Below are 21,267 nucleotides of genomic sequence, written 5' to 3'. Positions count from 1 at the left end.
CGTGATCTTCTGTGGTGGCCTCGGTGCTGAAGCTGCTCGACCGCAACCCCGGATCTAGTTTCAGGCATTTTGCCTGCAAATGGAAAGGGGTGGTTGATTATAAGGTACTTTATTTCTTGTGATTCTTTGCCCTTAAAAAGTTCCTTTTGTTGTATGTTTCACCAGTTATTAGATTCAGATTATAGAGAACCCAGTGCATGGGGTACAACTGGAACCAATTGGGTCCCAGGATTTGAGAGCTAGGCCTGGAATGCCTTATAAAGGTGACGAGACAAAGTGGACTGCAGTTACGGTTTATCTGTACCGATATGTAACTGCGGGTGAGGCTGCGGGGCCCCAGCAGCAGGGAAAGGCTCCAGGACTGGGAGTTTAAAGGCCGGTCCAAATATCTAGGTAGAAGTGAAGGTGGCTGGAACAGTTTCCTGTCTTCTCTGAATTCTCTGTTGAGGGTCCTCTGAGCTATAGTTGGGTGTCCTGAGTAGATGACAGAGCACAATGTGCAAAGACTATATAGGCTTTGGAATAATGGATCTGGGTCTGAATCGTGGCCCGGCGAGCAGCTGAAGGGTCTAATCTCATGTAACCTCATCTGTAAAATGGGGAGATTTGAAATGCTGTATTGATAGAAAGCACCTAGTATAATCCTGGCCAGTATCTAAGTAACATTATCTGTGGTGACCATGGTTGCCAGTACTGTTCCCCTTCAGATCTGCCTTCCCCTGCAAATGAACACGTTAGCATCCTGGTCATTTAGCAAGGGTGGGAGAGGCTGGAGTGTCAGCTGCAGGGAAGACAGGGTAAAGCACAGGTTACTTCACTGGAGTGCAGGCCTTGTGAGGCACCGCCTAGGAGATGCGCGTAGTCCTGGTGAGTGCTCTGCCCCTGGTGGGCCCGCACTGCTGCTGTGCAGCTCAACATGACGCCCCCTTTCTCCGAACGCCTCACAAGGTAAAAGCCGTGGCCAACTGCTGCTGTCCTGTATTCAGGTGTGCCATTTTCCCAATACCAATATATTTCTCTAAAATAGTTCCTTTTTTTTGGCAAAGAAATAATTCCTCATCTATTTCAAGTTCTTGAATCATTCCCTGGCTCCTACTTTGGTTTTGCTTTTCAATAGCCTTGTAATTTTGCTAATTGTGGCATAACCAGGTGTTTCTCAACCGAAGGGCTTCTAAGGCCAGCCCACCCGAGGGAGGCAGGAAAGAGGAAGGCAGTTCCTGGGTGAAGTCCCTTCTCTGTTAGCAGCCAGGGGCGCCAGCTACTGGGCGCACTGAGCCTGCCACTCCTGCACGGGGGCGGGCCCTCTGACCCTGGAGCCATCCCACTACACTAGCCTCGGGGACTTGGGTGGAGGTCGGCTATTCAGCGTTTGTGCCGCTCGGCTTTCGGTTATTGTCTCTCCCAGTTGTTTAAAGACCACGATGTGAGCTGAACTGATTTGTACCCTCGGACAGCATCAGATATCAGAGCTGGGAGAAATACAAGGCACTTGAGTCTCTCATTTTCACAGAGGAAACTGAAGAGAGAAATGGGGCTTGCCTAAGGACGCGTAATTCGTTAGTGTCTCTTCCCTTTTTGCTCATTTTAATTTTAGTGATCTTGACTCGTTTTCTTCGTTCCTTCCTTTCTCTCTGTCCCCCAACCCTGTTTTTGATGCCTCTGCATCTATTTTTCTGCTAACACCTACTAACTAGCAAGTCAGCTTCCACAGACAAAATTTGGCACCTCTGACTCCTGGCAACCGGAACACGCTGGTGATAGGCAGAGATGCCCTCTGGAGAGGCCCCTGGTTTCTCCCTGTTAACACAGCTGAGGTGGGTGCACCTCTCTGGAGGTGAGCACCACAACAGCCTCAGGACCCAGAGCCAAATCTGCAGTGCAGATCTGAAGTGCTGGGGTTCTCCTAAACTCTCGTGCTGCTATGTGGGAGCAGCCGTCACAGCCTTCTGCCGCCTCCTCCTGCCTGAAACACCTGCCCGAATGCTACCCAAGAACAAGCCCTCACTTTCCAGCTCTCTTTGCAATAGCACACCCTCGAGAAACTCCTGCCCTCCAGGCTTGGCTCACCCTGCCAGACCTCTCCTCCCCTGAGCCTGAGGCCCTGTGCTGGCCCCCGCCCCACACTTCCTGGGTTGCATTCTAATCACTGGTTTGTTTAGGTTCTCAATGGGCTGTGGGTTCTTGAGGCCCAGACCTCTCTACCTCGTTCTCTGTGGCTCACTTCCCTTTATCCAGTGTCTGAGAACCCATTCCCTCAGAATGTCTAAAACGAGATTTAAAACTCGGTTTTATTCAAAAACATATGGTTATCCTGCAATCACAGGGTGTTCCCCCCACAACCAGCTTTGGTTTTCTGAAAGAACATATGTCACTTAATCAGTGACATATGTCACAATAATCAGAAGCTGGGCACTACCTACTGCCCTCCAATACCAGACTGTGGTCCTGGGGCCTCAGATTTAAACTGCACATACCTCTGCTGTGTTACAGCAAGTAGCAGCCCGGCTGAAAAGAGGACAGGTGACACTGGCAGCGGTTTTTCCTGATACTTTTCCTTTGAATACAAATGCATGTGTTTCCACTTCTTCAGTGGCCTGTGGTGCTTAAGACTCTGTTTAGCTAAACTGCCAGTTTTCTCGTTACAGTCACACCAGGAGCCGGGGCAGCAGCGGTGCATGCCGGCCAGCACAGGCATTGCAGGAGGAAGGACCTCAGTGACCCAGTTAGCTCAGGTAGAGCCTCTTTCTGTGTTTTCTTGTCATGACAAACAGTGATCCTGAGAATCTGTATACCTCTGTTCACTCCCTTGTTCTAGAATAACAACTTGAGGTTTTACTGTAGAAGGCGGTAGAGACCGAGCCGGGCTTTCCGCCCACCCTGTCACGAGGTTGGCACAGTGGCGCACACTGAAGAGCACTTCTCCTAAGGAAAGAGAGGAGTGTTAGCCTTCAGGTGCGTTATGACGAATTTACCACTTTCCCAAAAAGAGGAATCAAGGGAAGGGTTTCTATTTAATTGACGTTTGGAAACTGTACTAAGACAAGTATCAGCGTGAATTTGGAGTCAGATCATTGATGGTTTCTGGATGGGCAGTTTCATTGCCAAGATCTCAGCAGGCCGTGTGGACCCCAGGAGGACTCAACTTCCCCCACACTTCCCTGGGGTCCCATGGCCTGGCGGCCGCTCGCTGCGTTCCCAGCTGCACTCCACAGCAGGCTCAGGCCAGTGGCTTTGGCTTTCTACAGAATTCTGCATGGAGTTCATCAATATTGAAGGATAATTTTCTTTAGTCTATCAAACTGTTCTAAAATTTGTATAAAAAATAGTTGTTTTTTCCATCTGGCTTACCACTGACTCAAAATAATTGGACAATCACAGAATGAAAAACTTGAGTGGTTTCTTTGAATAACTCAGCAACTATGACAGGAAAACATAAAAGCCGCTGTCCAGCAGCAGGCAGACCTCAGTGCATGGTTTGTAGCCTCATATTTGCACTGGGGTTAGAGGTTAATTGAATAAAAGTGGCTGAGGACTGTAGAGGCACAAAGAAACAAGGGGTAAGTCAGGGTGTGATGTCCTTATTCAGGAAATGTCAGCTGCTGAGAGGTGTAACCTCGGCCCAGTCTATTCACGTGGTACAGAAGAGCCACGCACAAACCAGAAAAAGCGCCAGACTGGGAGTTCGGGTGTGCTACTCGTTTGCCCTGGCCTTCTGGACAAGTCTGTGTATGAATGTAAGTTAGTAAAACTTTCTGGAAAGCAATTTAGCAACACAGATCAAATTCAATGTCATATCTATTACCTATAATTCTATTTTTGCTACACAAACATAATGTAAGGATGCTGTTCACACTAACAAAATTGGAAACATAAATGTTCACTAATAGGATACTGAATGATTAAGGTGTGGAATAACCACAGATGGGACAAATATACAGCCAACAGAATGGTGCACCTATTTATTGGCATGGAAAGATACCCATATTAAATTTTTAAGACAACAAAAACAGCATGTGTGACTCAGTTTTTGTATTAAACTCATACGAAGAAAATACATCTGGAGGGAGATAAACATGCTGACAGTGGCTCCTACTGCAGAAAAGGGCTCCATGTTCCTTTCATTTTTCTTCTTTCTACACCTAGGCAGAGTCTGAAAGGCTGGCGTCAATTTAGAAAAGTCAATTTCCAGCCCTCGCTGGTGTAGCTCAGGGGATTGAGCACAGGCCTGCGAACCAGAGGATCGCAGTTCAATTCCCAGTCAGGGCGCATGTCTGGGTTGCAGGCCAGTTCCCAGCAGGGGATGCACAAGAGGCAACCCATACATTGATATTTCTCTCCCTCTCTCCTTCCTTTCCCCTCTAAAGATAAATAAATAAAATCTTAATAAAAAAAGTAAATTTCCGTTATAGATGGTTCCTAGAGAAGTATCAGTTGACACACACAGACCAGCCCTGCCTTCCATGGCAAAGGTATAAAACCACCTACCTAACAGAATTCCTGAGAGAATAAGATGTAGTTAGATCACAGAGTGGGAACCCAGTGTCAACACATCGGTGTCACCATAGCTTCTAAATTGCCAAGTATAGCCAGACGTTTATGTGAATTCTGCTAATACATAAATATTGGCAACTTACTCAACTGGTTTTAAAATGCTGCGAGTTACCAAAGACCTACAGGTGGAAAAGAAGTACGTGAAAAAACCCTCAAAATTGTATGACTTCATTTCTTGGACAAAGGCAAAACTATAAGGTATGGAGATTGTAGATCGATGGTTGCTAGGGGGTTGAGGGTTTGATAACAAAGGTAGGCAGCATGATGGGATTTTTCTGAGGAGTGATGGAAATGTTCTGTGTTTTCCTTTCGCTCTTGGTTATATGCCTTTATTTGTCCAACCTGATGGACAGGATCAGGGGAAAAATGGGTAAGCTAACTGCATCCTTTGGACCGTCAGTTTGTGACTCTGCTTTGTTATACCCAGAACCCGTTCCTCACACATGAGCCTGTGGTAGGAATAATGAACTAAACTAGAGGAGTTCATTCACTGATAAGTTTCTGATCAATCCACACAAGGTTATCAGCACAGTACTTTTCAATAAAGCAGGATCTTAACTTTGTAAATCATCTCATTAATACACTTGCAAATACCTAAGGATACAAGTTTATCTCACTTCTTATGTGTATTTAGAAATGAACTGTGTAAAGCTAAGTATAATTAACATCAATTTTGGGTGTGTGTTTTCCTAATCCTTCCTTCAGGCAAAGTTTTCTGTGTGCTGTTATGCAGGCTGTTGCTTTCACCTGTTATCTCTAATAAACTGTTCTTCTGGAATGCCCACAGTCTCTCCTGGCGTCGGAGGAGCTGCCCCTTGTCTATGAACAATCTGCGTGGAATTCGGAAGAGTTAGGCCCCTTTCTCCGCCTCTGCCTCATGGATCAGAGCTTCCCAGCATTTGTGGAACAGGTGGAAAAGGAACTAAAAAAGCTGACAGGGTTCAGAAATTAACACTCTATGTACATGGAGAACTAAAGAACTGGAAAGCACTGAAAAATGCCTCCTCAAGATTACAGAAGGTACTAAAATAAAGAATATTATTCCAAACACCTTTTATCAATGTTTTATTTTTAGAAACAGGTGAATCCACTTTTTTATACATCATTGCACATCAACAATTACATAAAACACGAATACATGCATCTACAGTTACATACTGAGAACTGTGACAGGTGAGAAAACCATTAAATCAATTTGAAAAAATACAGTATCAACCCCAAAGTATAACTAGTTGCATAGAATACCATGCTAGAACATTTCAAGGTCATTGAAAACTAAAGGTAAATTATAAACGTTTGCCTTAATTGAATGTATAAAGTTCAGCACATCAGTGCAAAAGGATATAAGAATTTATCAACAATCAAAGAATCACTTAAAAAGCAATCATACATATATATATATACTGCAATTCATTATAGCCATTCAGAGGACTATTCCAGCTTATGAGAGTCATAGGTTAAGCCCTTAAAATTATAGATATCAGTTTATATTACTCATCTTTTTGTACCCGAACTGCACAATTTCCTCACCTGACAACATACAATATGGAATGAATATCAGCAGCTTAAAAATGGAACAAGCATTTATTTTGGATTTCTCCCTCCCCCAAAAATATAAATATATATATATATTTATATACTGTATATATCTGTAGGTTTTGCTGTACGTTACAAAATTGTATCACTAGATGGCAGTAGTGCATTTTAGAGCTTTGCCAATTTAACAGCTGCAGTAAGTAAAAAATGGCGCATGCATGATCCGATCCTCAGAGGACCTTTTCACTTCTATTTAAATATTTTAATAGAGGAGAAGGAAGCAACATTCACAGCACATCAAGCCCAAAATAGTTTACACCTTCTACACTGAAGCATTGTTTGAAATGTACCTGCTAGGTCAACCCTTACAGGAAAGGCTAAATAAGGCATGCTTTAGACGTCGTCGTGGTGTTGCTCACTCAAAGGGGAGAGAACCAAGGAGGTCCAAGCAGAAAATTTAGATTGTGTTGCCACCAGTTTCAGGAACCTAAACACCTGTAAAGAAACAGTATTTGAAAGTTAAACAAGCATGCACTGCCATGTAAGAACCAAGTGTCACACGAAGCAAAGCTTTGTTTCAAACAGCATGCTCAGGGATGCCGTGTGAAGTTCTGATCTCCATGTGCCTGACTGCAGGGGAAGGCCCTGGGGCAGGCTGTCCTGGCCACAGGTCTTGCCTTGCCCTCCGAAGCAGAGGGGACTAAATGGCCTCTGGGAATATGCCACCTAAGAAGGTGAAAAGTTAATCTTACTCTTTTTAAACAGTAGCTAGCATAAATTGTTACTTTAAAACATCATACATAGTCTGAAATGGCATTTACATAAACATGTGAAACAATGCAGCGGACAAATGGTCCTTTCCAGCCTCTACGTTTAACTGCTTCCATCAGTAGGGAGCTGCTCTGAAATGAACGAAAACATCTTGCAACATGACACAAACTGAAGTTTTGTAACAAGGTCAGCAGAGCCACGTTCATTTCCAATATAATTTTTAAAACTTCTAAGAAATGCCATACTTACATTATAAGTGGTACTTAATTTGTGTTTCTCTGGCGCAAGTTTTTATCTTTGTGATTGTTGGTAGAGTTGGTTTTCCTTTGGAGGAAAAATTATATTACAAGAGTTAAATTCAAAGTCAGTAGCAACTTTTAAAAGTATTAACACATGGAAATACAGGGATTCTTTCACTTACTGTCATCCCTGGTGTAGTAAGAAAGTTTACTGCACAGTATGAGCCCATAAAAATATTCCCTGGGTGGCAGACCTCTGTACCTTCATCCTTTTGACTCCCAAGGCAGACAATATACAGATAACATTCCCTTTAATTTATAAACTATATCTAATTACTATAAAGGTTAGAATAGTATTTTTTCTCTACTGAGTGCCAGTCTGTTTTCTTGAATGATAAATGATACTCAATTATACAGAGACAGTGCTGTGCCCTCTGGCACTTACTAACTGGGTACTATTTGGTCCCCAACTCTAGGAGAGTATAATATCTTGGATTGATCCAAATCTGCAGTTCCATCTCCTGGATACATGGAATTGTTAATGGAACCAAATGGTATACTTATGCAATAGTCCAGCTTGAAATTAACTTTAATCAAACCCAAACTCTCAAGATATACTGGTCATTTTCCCCACATTATCAATGTAAACATATGGGATGTGCAGAATTTTAAACACTTGCATGATATTGTACTTTGACTTCTTTAAATTTCTTTATTTTTAGAGATGGGAAGGAAGGGAGTGAGAGAGGAGGGAAACACTGACGTGCGAGAGATAAATTGATCGGTTGCCTCTCACACGCCCCCCAGCCAGGGGCCTGACCCAGGCATGTGCCCTGACCACGAATCTACCCACTTTGGTTTGTGGGATGATGCTTAACCCACTTAGTTAGCCACACACCGGTCAGGGCAGTATCACACTTTACCTTGCTACTAAAACAAAACTGTGAGCCTGTCCTGGGAATCAAATGGCCATGGTAGGCTATAAAGTCTGCACAGCAACATTCATTTCCACTCACTGTCTTCCCTGCAATCTTAGGTTTCATTTGATGAAACCATGAATGTAAAATAATTCAATCAGAAAGTATTCAATCAATGTCCAGTAAAGTACTTACATTGGCCCAGCTGGTTCATCGTCTACACAGGTGTTCAGTTTTTGAATAATCCATTGAGAGACAGAAGAAGAAAGGAGACAATTGTGAGACTCTGCATAGGGATTAATAGAGCTGCAAATGGCAAGTGGCAAACATGGCTATCACAGCATTTATTCAAGGCCATTCCATCTGGAGGTGCAAAACACTCATGGAGTTATTATTTCTAGATTCAAGTTTTTAATGGCAGGTATGTTGTTTCAATGGTTTTAGTTAACACTTTGAATGCTTGTCATGAAAAACTGCAACTGTAGCGGACAGATAGGCTGCAACATCGTTATATTCATCTTGTCCCCAAGTTCCAGTGGTTCACTCTTAAATAGATGAGAAGACAAACCAACATTTCAGTTGTAAAATCCTGCTGTTTGTTTTCTGTGGTGAATGAATGTACAATTTTAGCTCAATCCCGCGATGGAGACGGATGTGCATGTTCTACACATTTAGCCACACATCCTCACTTCCCCAAGAGACACGTTCTGGCTGTTTTGGATCTTTAGTCTGGAGAATGAGACTGAGGGAGAGGAAGCCACAACAGCTCACCCTAATACTGGGTCACCCGGGTTAGGCTTTGCCAGCAACACGAGGATGTTCTGTGGCACAGCAAGGAAAGCTGAGCAGTGGTGGCAGCCGTCCAGAAAAAGACTTCCACTACAGACTGGCCAAAACCAGTGCCCAAACCAAGGTGAGGCAGGTATCTTTTTTTTTTTTAAATCAAAAAGCTTCCAGTATCTGAGTTTAGAAGCCTTCTTAAATTGGTATGTTATGATTCTGATTTATACGTTTTTCTTTCCTGTTTCAACTAAGGGCAACTTGGTCCCACTTAAGTGGGGATATAAATACATAGAATTTTCTTTAAAGGACCACAAAGGGGAAGGAACAAGTAAGTACTCTTAGGTTCTTTTTCTTTTACCAAAGTCAGGTAGACTAAACGATTCAGACTGGTTTGGTTTCACTGAAGGCTTCTAGAAAAACTCTCAGCAGGATTCCACAAGGGGGCTTGGTGCACATGAAGCAGTTATGGAGGTTACAGTCTCAGTGCAGGCGTCCGCAGGAGCACATGTCAGGAGGAATGTCTGTCCGAGGAGACATTGCTCCACCTGTTCCTTTGAGGCAACGGAGAGGCAAAGCCACTGCCAGCACACACGGTGACTGGAGCAAAAAGGACCAAAAAAAACAAAACAAAAAACAACTAACCACAAACCAGCAACTTGTCAGCCAAAACAACAGGCTAGTGACACACCAGTGTCCACAGGGTTCTACTAACAGTACTATCAAACAGATACAGAGCACAAACTAAGACTTAGGGACACCAAGACATCTTGTGGTGCTGTGTGTGCAGTGGAGATATACAAAGACACGTCAGGTACTAAGACACAAGCCCAGTTTAACTCCTCCCTCACCACAACACCCTAATGCTCTCAGCATCCAGCCAAGCCAGCTCAGCTACATGCTAGGAACTAAGCACTCGGGGACTTAAATGAAAAGACACAGGCGCAAACTCAGAATATTTTGAGTGCTCTGGCTTTGCACCCAAAAATACAAAATTCTAAAGCACAATAGCTGATTCAAGAATATCATCAATGTATCCCAACTTTTAACAGAAAAAGCAGGGCAGGGGGAATCGCAATAGCCAGGCTAATTCTTTTCAAAGCATGATGCTGTCCGCACCAACTCCATCCACCCCTCCACCAGCTTCCCTTTCTTTTGCACGGGTGTGCCCCGGTGTCTGACGTGCAAGAAGGCTGCAGTAGGGGTTGTAGCAACAGTGGCTCTGGTGTAGCTGCCATGCCTGCCAACGGGAGCAGCTGTTATTCACACTAGTGTCTAAACCTCATGAACCCCATCATCTCTGTCCCCAAATCCATTTTCACATTTATAGGAGCACAGAAAACAGCCTCGTGTGCCCTACATTGCTGGACTGAGTCACTATCAGCAACACTACTTTCCCTGATAGGTAAAGACAAAAAACAACCTGACCCCTCACAGGGAAATCAAGAGAGAGGGACAGAACAGAACTACAGAAAAAGATACGAAAATCATAGTAAATGAGGATTAAACAGAAAACTGAAATCCAAATTAGTTGTGATAGTGAATGAAGTAGACTTGAAGGAAAGTGTTAACATTATGAACTGTGCACCGTATAGACTGAAGCGGAGATTAAACAAACTCCAAAAGCATGCATATCGCTCACTTACCACCATGTTTTAAGGGTTTGATGCAATTGAGGGGGGAAAAAAAAGAAGTCATAGTAACCGACAAATATCAACATACCCCAAACCCTCAGGCCAAAAGACAGCTGCTTAAACAATGATTAGATATTATAGCCACTGGCTAGATGAGAGGAAGAGGACTGGGGGAGAATGGAAACAAGATGCTTCTGGAATCCATCGTACGAGTGAAGTGCCTGGTGGAGCTGTTACGCACACCCATTTCTCTGCACCTGATCTCCCCAACCGAAGGCACTGACGCCCTCACCGCCCCCGCCCGCAGCTGGTCTGCCTCACAACCTGGAGGGGACTCTGCCTGCCTGGTAGTAACAGATTACCTGATACAGTATCACCTCCAAAAAGATGGCTTTAAAGTCAGAATGACCAAGAGTGGACTGGCCAGAGCTCCTCTTTCAGTGCTTTCATCTCGCTAAGGACGAAGTTTTTATGGTTTCTAAACCCACTTAAGTTCTGCCTGATCAAACAATGCAGACTAACCGACCAAGAGAGATTTGCTGGCCACATGTCTCTACTTCCAGTTTCCTTCCTCCTTTAGTCCTATTGTATTTTCTCCCTAAGATAACTTGTTACTGAGCCAAAGGACCCTTAGTTAAGAGACAACAAATGTGCATTTTACATGTCATTTTAAAAAGTCACATTTCTTTTTCAACATTCCTAGCATGTTGTAAAGCTTCATATGCTACCAAATGTTTTACCCAACTAACAGCTGTTAGAGTTTGTATATATCAAAGCTACTAAAAATGGTCCCCCCACCAAACCTCAAATACTCTACCAGTAACTTAAAGAAAGAATCCCTTTGACTGGCTTATGAAAACTATCCCCCTAAAGTGAAAACAGAAAACTCTTTGCTATCACCACTTTTCTTAAATTTCATCTGAGATCACTGTAATGTTCAGGGCTGAAGGCCCCCAAAATGAAGCAGATCCACCCCAGTCTGCTCAGGGCCTTGGAGAGGACTTGAAAGTACACTCTAACACTCGGTGGGTCCAGTCAGCAGGGACCCTGCTCAGAAGGCTGTGCTCCAGGCACATGTTCCACTATGAAGATGGACAGAAGGCTAGAGGGATGCTGGCTGAACCTAGTCTTTCAGAGAATGACCACTGACCATTGTCACAGAATGTAGTTAAGAGGTGAGTAGAGTGAAGAAAACAAAGCCTTATTTGGCTCCATGCTTCACCTGCTACCCAAAACACTGAAGGTGAAAAGTGATCCTCTCTCCACCTATAAGACAACCAACCTACTGTGCACCAATCCTCAAAGAGACCATACTAGGGGCCTCTAAAGGGACATGGGTGAGTTTCACTTACAAGATATCCTGAGTATACTCCAGTAAATAAAAACACATGTTCCCCCTTTTCTCTGGAAGCAGCTAAATGTTAACCCTAAGCTTTTTCTATGTGAGAAATCTAAAGCAATATTTGCTTTTCTAATAAAACATAATTTAGATTTAAGTCTAAGTTCAAACTGTGTTTTCATATTTTTGTATTGTTCATTTAGTGCTTTTCTAATAAGGGACTGAGTTACCAAGAACTCACAGACTGCTCCCCCAAATGAATACCTATGAGTTTTATATGAATCTTTTAATATGAAAAAAGCTCAGTGAGTCAGAATTAAGCCATAAGTACATCTTGATTAATTAAAATACCTAATCAGCAGAGAAAAAGCATATCAGGCCTATAAAAATTATTTTCATAACACCGTAAGTAACTCAGCACAGAGCCACAGGTGGCTCATTATCTGATAGATAAAAATTCATCTCTAAAACTCCAAATCTGTACCAGGCACCGCGTTTTGAAATCACTCATTCTAAAAAGGAGTGTATGTGCACGTGTGTATGTACACGTGTGTATGCAACCTCAGGGAGGGCAGCACAAAGCACGCACACCGAGTCTGCTCTTCCATGGACTGCACAGGAGCTGAGGGGAAACTGGCTAAAAGGAACAGCCACAGAATCGGGAAAACTCACTGAGGATGAACTTTTTAAAAATGATTACTTCCAGGAGAAGAGAAGAAGGGCGGGTGGAGTGAGGAGCTGAAGACAAAGGCAAAAACTATGGGGAGGAATCACTGGGGCAAGGACAGGGACAGGGAGGTGAGGTGGGCAGTGGAGCCTGGACCACGCTGCCTGCAGGGGAGAAAATGTAGAGAAAGCAAACACTGCAACACCTCCAGCATCTCAGATTTTTCACCCCAATTCCACAACAACAAAATTGTAAAAGCTGCTTGCATTATTCTAAGAGATGGGAACAAGAAGTTTTTACTTTGCACTTACCCTGAAGTCATCTCTTTTATGCAGGATTAATTCACTGTCTATAATAATTCAGCTTTTTAGAGGAAGCTTCCTTCCAGGAAGCTATGCAGATTTGCTGGCCACACGTCTCCTATAACAAACTGGCCTTACTGAGTTCCACCGCCACGGAGCTCCTCAAAAAAGAGCCGCTGCTTCCCTGGGCAGGTGTGAGCACGTGTCCCATCAAGACAATACTACCCATTTGTCAAAACCAACCCCAACAGCTTCCACGTCTGCTGGGGAGCAGTCTAGTAAATAAAGTGCTTTCTGCAGAAAGACCAGAACCCCTGCCAGGGAAGTGCTAAGCCAATGGGTCACTCTGCCAGCAGAGGAGCAGCCAGCCTCCTCTTAAAATACAAAAACAAACAAATAAACGAAACCCCCCTCTGGTTTTGAAGCCCATCTTTGCCTTTTTATAACTGACTTTTTCTTTCTCAACATTTGCAAAGGAAAGGCTGATAAAGGCGATACTCAGCAACACAAAAGCATTCTAGGGGAGGAAAAAGACCTTTTCAGGAGCATCATTGCTCCCAAAGAGCCAAGGCTGAAACCATACAGTCAACTTGCCCCTGTACTCTGAGTTCTAAATACAGGTAAATCTGCCCTGGGTGTCCTAGCTTGTAGCAGGAAACAACAATCTAGACAAATAACATAATGCATGTATGAAAACCCCAAGAAAGCAGTTTCACTTCACAGAACAGCAGTTCTATAGACCTAGGAAAAGAAAAGTAAAATCCTGGAATACTTTATGTTGTGGGGAACTGGCCCCCTTATTTACAAGGGTCCGTCCACTCCCAGCTGAGTTCTGTTCCATCCCTCCATCTAGTTCATTGCCGAATGTATGTCTGGAGGTGAGTCCACCAGGTCTTCCTGTGTGCGTTATTACTTTTAATGCAAAAGTTAAAAGTACAAAAACCTCTTCACCAGTCTAATTATAATACTCACTCTAATTAGTGGAGGCAAAGAGAATTAGGAGCTGCTGAGAAGGAAGAAAAAGGGGAAGTAGCTGTTGCACTCAAACTCATCCTTCCAGAGAGTCAAAATCCAGTGTACACCTTCAGAGCTGCACTGATTCTGAGAGGGCACCAGAGCCCCTAAGTATTTTCCCCATCACACATGGTGGGTCCTACAATCCAGGGCCAAACAATTCTGTGGGGCAGGGTACAATATGACAGTGCACACACACAGGCCCAGAACAGCTGGACTAGCACGGGCATCTTCACCATCAAATGAAATCGGCCTCCACGAGCTGAGGTGCACTAGTCCACTAGTCCGGTCAATGACAGGCAGGTGGCAGTAAGGGCTGCCTGGCCAATTAACTTGTTTTTTTGCTGGTGATGCGACAGGACAGGAGATCGGGGATGGGGAAGCTAGAATTCTAAGGAACTGCTAATACAAGTGTCAGTAGCTCCCACAGCTGTAATCCCAGGGTCAGAAATGACACATCCATGACAAAAAACATACAAAAACCTCCCAGGACTTTCCCAATTCTAATAAGCATGCCTAACAGTCTAAGGTTCTTGTTCTTTCCAATGCTAACAACTTTCTGTGGCTCTGCTGCTGTGCTCACCCTTCTCCGACACTAGATCAGCTGGAAGGTCTCCTCCAGCACGGACTCCTGGTGCCCTTAGCTGTCTCTGCCTAAACTGAAGGGGCTGGGGTGGATGCATCAGCCACTCTCCAGCACTCATGTCTGAGAGACACATAAAAGTCAAATGGTGGATGCTGGCTTTACCAAGAACCTTGAAAACCTACTAAAGGAACCAAGCAAGGGAACCAAAGGCTGGCTTGCTCCATAGCTTTTCCTCAGAAGAGTCTAAGTAAATTGGGGCAGTGACCTACGGGGACTGTACTAGGCAACCATGTGACAACCAATTAAGATACCTTAAATCTGACTGAAAGGCCAGGTGGCCTAATTTAGGGTGGCTTCCAGGCTTGACTAGGATTCTCCTCAAGTTCGGTCTGCCTGATGATCTGTATTGAAGGTCAGAGACGAACAAGAAAACTGACAGCTGCCCATTCCCCGCATGGGTCTGAAGGGCAGATGGCACTGGAGTTTGGAAAACACCCAAGTGGAAAGACAGAGGTAATAATTATAACTCTAGGTGTCTAATCTTACGGGCAGTGAATGAGAAACCATTATAAGAATTTTCCTTGTCTCCTTTTGGGACTGAATCCCAACATCCTTAAAGTCTTCGTTGGGTGCTGGGACACCACCCAACGAAACAACCCCAACATTACAGCTATTTTGCAGGGATGCTCTTACCGTCAGGAACTTCATCTGGCCTCTTCCTCTTCTCATACACAACAATGATCACAACGAGGATGATGATTTCAGCCAGAATTCCCAAGAAAGGCCAGAGTGGGGCCAGGTGGCTCCGTACTCTGAGGATGGTGACGACGGAGGCAGAGCCGATGGAGTTAGTAGCATTACACTCATACTCTCCCGGGTCTTCTGTGATCTGGAGGTTCACAATGCTCAGCTCAGTGTAATTTTCCTTGTTGATGATAAAGAAGCGGCCGGAGATATTGACAATTTCCTGTTCAGGGGCAGAACAAGTGAGAATACACAAAGGTGAGAGTAAGTGACTTAATGCAAAGAGCGATGTTCTCCACTCTTAGCAGATGCTGGCTGGGATGAGGGAAGGGTTTCTAGTACCACTTGTGCCCAAAGGACTTTGAGCACTTCATTACTGACTTCAATATCAACAACAACAAACCAACAAGTTTTTAATAAGACCCAGAGTAAAGGCCTCCCTGACGTTGCTCCTCCGGACTTCTCCAACTTTTATGAGTGGTGGAGGTCCCACCCCGTAGACCTGTAAAAGACTGACTCAGTATAGAAAATGCTGCTTCAAACGCCCGGTAAGCAACTGAACAGGAAGAGGATGGAGAAGGGTGACCTCCACATTAGTCGTGTCTGAGGTGGGCCCATCTGGTGGCTTCCGAGTCGGCACAGCTACCCCACCTTGGTGAAGTAAGGAAAGCCTCCAGAAACAATGCTCAGAACATGCTCCTAGTCAGAACTGGGAGACTTGTAATTTCCCCCTCCTTTCAGAATTACAGGGTTAAAGGAAAGTTTACTCAAGCAATTGCCATTTACTAATGTATCCTACACGTTTTATACCCTACTAAGGGGAAGGCACGATAGAAAGGAAAAATGACATGAAAATGAACAATGAGGTTGGTTTCGAGAAGGAATCAGACTTCTAAAGGGTTGGTTACAGGAACACGAGGGAAAGCCGCAATAGAAGGTATGTCTGGAGTACTGTGGGGGCAGGCACAGAGTGTGGGCAATGCCAGCATCAGGGAAAGCTTCAGAGAAAAACTAACATTTGAACTAGACTTTGGGAGAGGAGAATTGATTGAGTAGGACAGGAGTGCTCCAGGCATGTGTGGGAAGGCCAAGGTGAGAGCACATGACCCCCTAGTGGAATGGGACAGGCAGGCAGATCTTATGGGAGCCTGGCAGGGAAAAACTGACTTGTGCGTCAGGTGCTACAGAACAATGAAAGCAGTACCATAAATGGGAAGATAATCCCCGGGACGATGTCTATCTCTAGCATACAATCAGGTCCTCATTTGAGTGTGGGTATGGCAGAAAGGGGAAAGTCACAGACTTCAAAATAGTTATTCTGTGAAGCTCCAACTCTAGGACTGGGAAAGCTGCCAACTTTCTGTAACTCCTGCTCTACTTGCTCACTAGATTCCATGTTTTTCACTTAGGACCAGATGTCATTAGAATCATCTTTGCTCCACATGCCTTCAATGGGTTTTTTAAAAATAATATCATATCCAAGAACTTTCACCTTTTCAACAAATGCATTATAAGATACTGAGTGTGATTTGTCCTACTGCCACAGAACTGATGACTGAGGAGACAGGCATAAAAACAGACCCAAACAAATGGTGGGGCAGAGAGTCCTTCCAGGGCTTATTCAAATCTGTCAGGTTATCTTATCCCCTGTCATCACCTCAACCACACTACCCCTTCCCAGTCTATAATAGAGAAGACAGGGTTGGAGGCGATAGGAAGAGTTACATTTGGCATTATTTGGCCTTCCACCCTACAGCCGAGGTGAAGAAAGAAGCACTCAAAGACTGAGGGGAGGGAGGAGGGGCCACAAGACCAAGGGTATTATTATTAGGGTAACTCCTAATCCATACTTCTTGTGTTCCAGGAATATACTAATAATTGTTCTCACTGCCTTGTCCTCCCCCGCAAATTGAGCCCACTTCAAAAACAGTATTTTCTTTGGAATAAACACACTAGAATAATAGTAAAAGCTTAAGATTGGGGTTAGATCTTTCAGTGTCCTATCTTAACGGCTAGCAAGTATAGTCCCTTACCAGATAGACAGCTCTAACAAATCATCTACAGGGATTCTAGGCCGGACAGAAACTGCCAGTGACTGCCAGATTCAGGATGTAACAATTCATGACTCCAGAAAGGGTGACCCAAGCCATGCCAGTGTGGTAGTTGTAGCAACTGGCCTGGATGTCTGGACATCCCTAGGAAAGAACCCGGCACCCAGAGACCCGGGCTGCCTCCTCCTCACCGTGAGCAGACCATTCTCCTTCTTGCGCCAGACCCACTCGGGGTGGGGATAGCCAACTGACTTGCAGTACATCATGGCATCCTGCCCTTCGTTCTTGTTCTCGCTCCGTTTATGGCCAGTGATGTCAGGAGCAGCTGTGAGAAAGAGTATTGAACAGTTACCATGGGAGCCAACTCTGAACAGGGTAAAAAGACCCCACCTAATGGCTCAAAGCTCTGCTTCTAATATGGTCAGTCTTTAGGCTCACTCTCAAATTCAGCACTGATAACACCCATTTCGGGTGAGAATACAGCAACAGAACCAACCCCACCTCCTACTTCCTCTCCACCAAAGCAATCTAAACAGGCACCAAGATTACTATATATTAAGTAAATGCACTCGAAGAAGGCACAGGACTAACTGCCTTAAATTATGCCATTCTTTTAAAGAAAATGAAAGCAGAAGCTATTATCATCGCCTCTATCAGCCATGGTTTCATTCAAATATCACTAACAATTGTGGTTTATGGCCAATGTCATATATTCCCCTAAGAAAATGAGGAATCTCTGAGGTGAAACACCTAAAAATCAAGTCCTACTGCAAGGTATATAAAAACAATGAATCCCTGAAGTTTTCTGATGAATATCAACGGCCAAGGCTCTCCCACAGAGGAGGGAATCCAGCAGACTAGTCTTCACAAGGGGAGGAAAGGAATGAAAAGGAAATTCAATCAGTGTCCCAAGAGATTTTTATTAACAGCCTAAGAATCTGATTTATATATCTGATTTGGGGTAATCTCAATGAAGCCAACCTTGGGGGAACTTCTAGACATGCTAGGGGCCGTTAGTCTTCTCTGCTTCCAAAAATCACTTAGAAAGAAAGAAATACCATCTGTGATTTTTAAATCACATAAATTTCAAGGATCTAAAAAGCCTGGGATAGAGCTAATTCTTTGAATCTGGCCTTCTGTAATCTTTGTATTTTCCACCATATCTCACCAGTTACAGTAATCTGAAAGAAATAAATTCAAAGTAGGCCAAACGTTACTTTGTTGGCCAAGATGGGAAAGCAAATCAATAGGCCTGGTCCAAATTCCAGTTTTACCAGTTAATTATTCTGTGCTTCAGTTCTATATCCATTATCAAATGGAGAAAATTCTACCCCTGCCCACATCAGTGTTCTTGGATAAATAAGGTGTCAAAACATTCATTTTGAAACTGCAAAAGCCTGTGGAATTGTATTATATCATGGGCTAATTTCCATGTTCCTCCTCTGACTGGCTTGGCTTTCTTGACTTAAAAATAATGCACAGTTCCCTGGCCAGGTGGCTCAGTTAGTTGGAGCACTGTCTCATACACCAAAAGGTTGTGGGTTCAATCTTCAGTGGAGGCATGTACAAGAGGCAACCAGTTGATGTTTCTTTTCTTCTCCCTTCCTCTCTCTTTATAATCCATAAACATATCCTCAGGTGAGGGTTTAAATAATTAAATAAATAAAATAAAAATAATGCCAAGTCCTGCTACTCTCAGACTGTGCTTCCCAAACCAGTCCCAGAAGCACCTTGGCAGGGACGGGCTGAGCAAGGCCCAGGCTGTCTCTACAGCCACTGCTGGCCAAACACACCTGCTCAACACCACTCTGTGTGAGGTGTTTTCTACATAGGGTGTTACAAAGGAAATGTCTTGTTTTTCCAGGCAAACTCCTTACTACAGAAAGGAGCAGGTCAGGCTGGCTTGACCTTATTCCTACCACACCAAATTTCTCCCACAGCTTCTGAGTCACTTCTCAGTGATCCCCCTTCCTCAAATACTTCTTCAGTCAACAGATATTAAAAACCACCTTAAGCACCCCAAGGAGTAGGCTCCATGGCCATACACAAACTAAGACACAATAATGGGAGGGCTGGGTGACCTAACAAGCAGAAGAGCCACCACATTCTGCCTCTGGTTGTGCTTCATTCACCTGACACGCATTTGCCAAGCACACATTACCAGCCAGATATGACTGAGAGTTGTAGGGAAAAGCCTTTCTAAGGAGGTAAATTTTAGCACAGGCATAAAGACAATATAGGCCACTTATATCTGCAGGAAGAACACCCTTAGGAGAGAGGAAGGCAATAGTCTGCAGGCAAAAAAGTGCTTATTATGTGCAAGGAGCAGCACGGGGGAGGTTTTCTGAAATACAGTAAGCAAGGGGAAGATGGCAGGAGAGGAAATCAGAGAGAATGGAGTCCAGATCAGAGAGGACTGTGTAGGCCACTAAAATGACTCTGGCATTTACGCTAAGTCAGCTGGGAAGCCCCAGCAAATATTAAGTGCAGGTATGGAATGACCTGTATGTTTTGACAGGCTGCCTCTTGCTACTTTGTGGATGGCTGTGGTAGAGAAACAGTAAGGAAAGCAAGACTAATTCGCTGTTATCACAGTAATCCAGGAAAATGGAAGGGTGGTTTGGATGAAGGCAGGAGTAGTAGAAGGGAGGATATAGATGGGAGGACATTCTGGATATATTTCAAATGTTTAGTTAATGTGTTTGTTAATGAACTGGACATGGTATGTGAAAGGAAAAAAGAAGTCAAGAATGACCCCAGGATTCTGACCTGATGCACTATAAGAACTGAGCTCTCAGTCACTAAGCAGAAGACTGTATAAGAATCAGGGTGGGGCCCTGGCCAGGTGGCTCAGTTGGTGGGAGCATCACCCCATGCACCAAAAGGCTGCAGATTTGATTGCTGGTCGGAGCATACACAGAAGGCAACCAATAGATGTTTCTCTGTGCCACCCTCCTCCATTCTTCTCTCTCTAAAATCAATTAAAAAAAAAACATACCTGCAGGTGAGGCTTTAAAAAAACATCAGGGTGGGTTTCTTCACTTGTTTTTATTTTGTTTTGTTTCAGGGTACATCATGGTACTCTGTAACCACGGTACCATTGTAAATCATGGTAGTAAAAACCAGGAGTTCAAATTTTAGGATGTGTTAGTTTTAAGATACTTATTTGACACCCAAGTGAAGCTGTCATGTAGACAATTAAGTACCAAGTCTAGAGCTCAGGGTACCCACCTAGGGTGGAGATACAAATTTCAGAAATCAGCTTACATGTGATACATTTTCCCATTTTCATTCTCCTCTTCCCCAGAGAGAACACTCAATCTGGACCAGTTAATCTAATTCCAAATATACTGTGAGTTCAGTACCATCAGCTTTTTGCCATGGTACTTCAATGTGTAATCATCTCGAAGATTATACAATGAAGCACCTAAAAGGCTAAAGTGGAGTTGATCTGTAGTTCCACAGGTTCTAAAAAAGTTGCTATTCTGAAAAGACACAAACTTGAAGGTAAAGATGTGGAGAGAGAGGTGGAGACGGTCTTCACTCCTTCCTCAGTGTTTAAGAGAACACCACTAGGAACTTAACTAAACCCCACCTTACTGTGCTGGCCATGTTTACACAGTGTAAGTATATAAGAGTTTTCAATGACTATATCTACTGCTGTTTTTCTGCAATTTAGCAAGGAATACAGAGTAAAACTTAGAAATATCCTGTCTACCTAATGTATGCAAAAGAATAATGCCCTCAATATTCACCCTTGGGATGACGGAAACATCACTAGTGTACTTGGCAAAGAAAATTAACCCAACCCACATTACTCTATTCTTAAAAGGAGTGCTAACAACAACTATTACTTTGGCCTTTGGGTCAATGAGTTTTTTTCACTTTTCTCTATCCTTTATGGTAGCTGCTCAATCAGAAAGCCTGTTCCTGCCCCACCAGCTGAAATGAACAGCAGACCACAGAGCAAGAAATAATCAGGCTCTCAGCACATGTCAGCAGTAGCAGAGGGAACCCCTTAGTACTCTGAGTCCCCCTGTGATAGTTTTTAAATAGTCCTCAAATTCTCCAATATTCTTCCCTTCAAGATGTAGAGTCTAATTTCCCTCCCTTGGAGTGTGGGCTGCACTTAGTGA

The 21,267-nt window shown here is 43.8% G+C and overlaps 2 protein-coding genes across 4 annotated transcripts in view; one reads left to right on the top strand and one right to left on the bottom strand.

The window, feature by feature from the left end:
• The window catches only part of REC114 (REC114 meiotic recombination protein), an 83,306-nt gene extending 77,753 nt beyond the window's left edge, over positions 1 to 5,553 (top strand). For both annotated transcript variants that reach the window (XM_037134517.2, XM_053656812.1), the window contains 2 exons: positions 2,646 to 2,732; positions 5,339 to 5,553. In XM_037134517.2, coding sequence (XP_036990412.2) covers positions 2,646 to 2,732; positions 5,339 to 5,503 — 252 coding nt within the window. In that variant the 3' untranslated portion in view covers positions 5,504 to 5,553. The remainder of the gene's footprint in view (positions 1 to 2,645; positions 2,733 to 5,338) is intronic.
• A 47-nt stretch (positions 5,554 to 5,600) lies between these two features.
• NPTN (neuroplastin) overlaps positions 5,601 to 21,267 on the bottom strand; it is a 65,437-nt gene continuing 49,770 nt past the window's right edge. For both annotated transcript variants that reach the window (XM_037134516.2, XM_053656811.1), the window contains exons 5-9: positions 17,323 to 17,456; positions 15,030 to 15,303; positions 8,210 to 8,231; positions 7,108 to 7,182; positions 5,601 to 6,582 (exon numbers count right to left, since the gene is read on the bottom strand). In XM_037134516.2, coding sequence (XP_036990411.2) covers positions 7,122 to 7,182; positions 8,210 to 8,231; positions 15,030 to 15,303; positions 17,323 to 17,456 — 491 coding nt within the window. In that variant the 3' untranslated portion in view covers positions 5,601 to 6,582; positions 7,108 to 7,121. The remainder of the gene's footprint in view (positions 6,583 to 7,107; positions 7,183 to 8,209; positions 8,232 to 15,029; positions 15,304 to 17,322; positions 17,457 to 21,267) is intronic.

This window comes from Artibeus jamaicensis, unplaced genomic scaffold (assembly GCF_021234435.1).
Source record: "Artibeus jamaicensis isolate MK-2021 breed Jamaican fruit bat unplaced genomic scaffold, CSHL_Jam_final scaffold_286, whole genome shotgun sequence".
NCBI lineage: Eukaryota > Metazoa > Chordata > Mammalia > Chiroptera > Phyllostomidae > Artibeus > Artibeus jamaicensis.
This window is presented reverse-complemented; position numbering and strand designations above follow the sequence as displayed.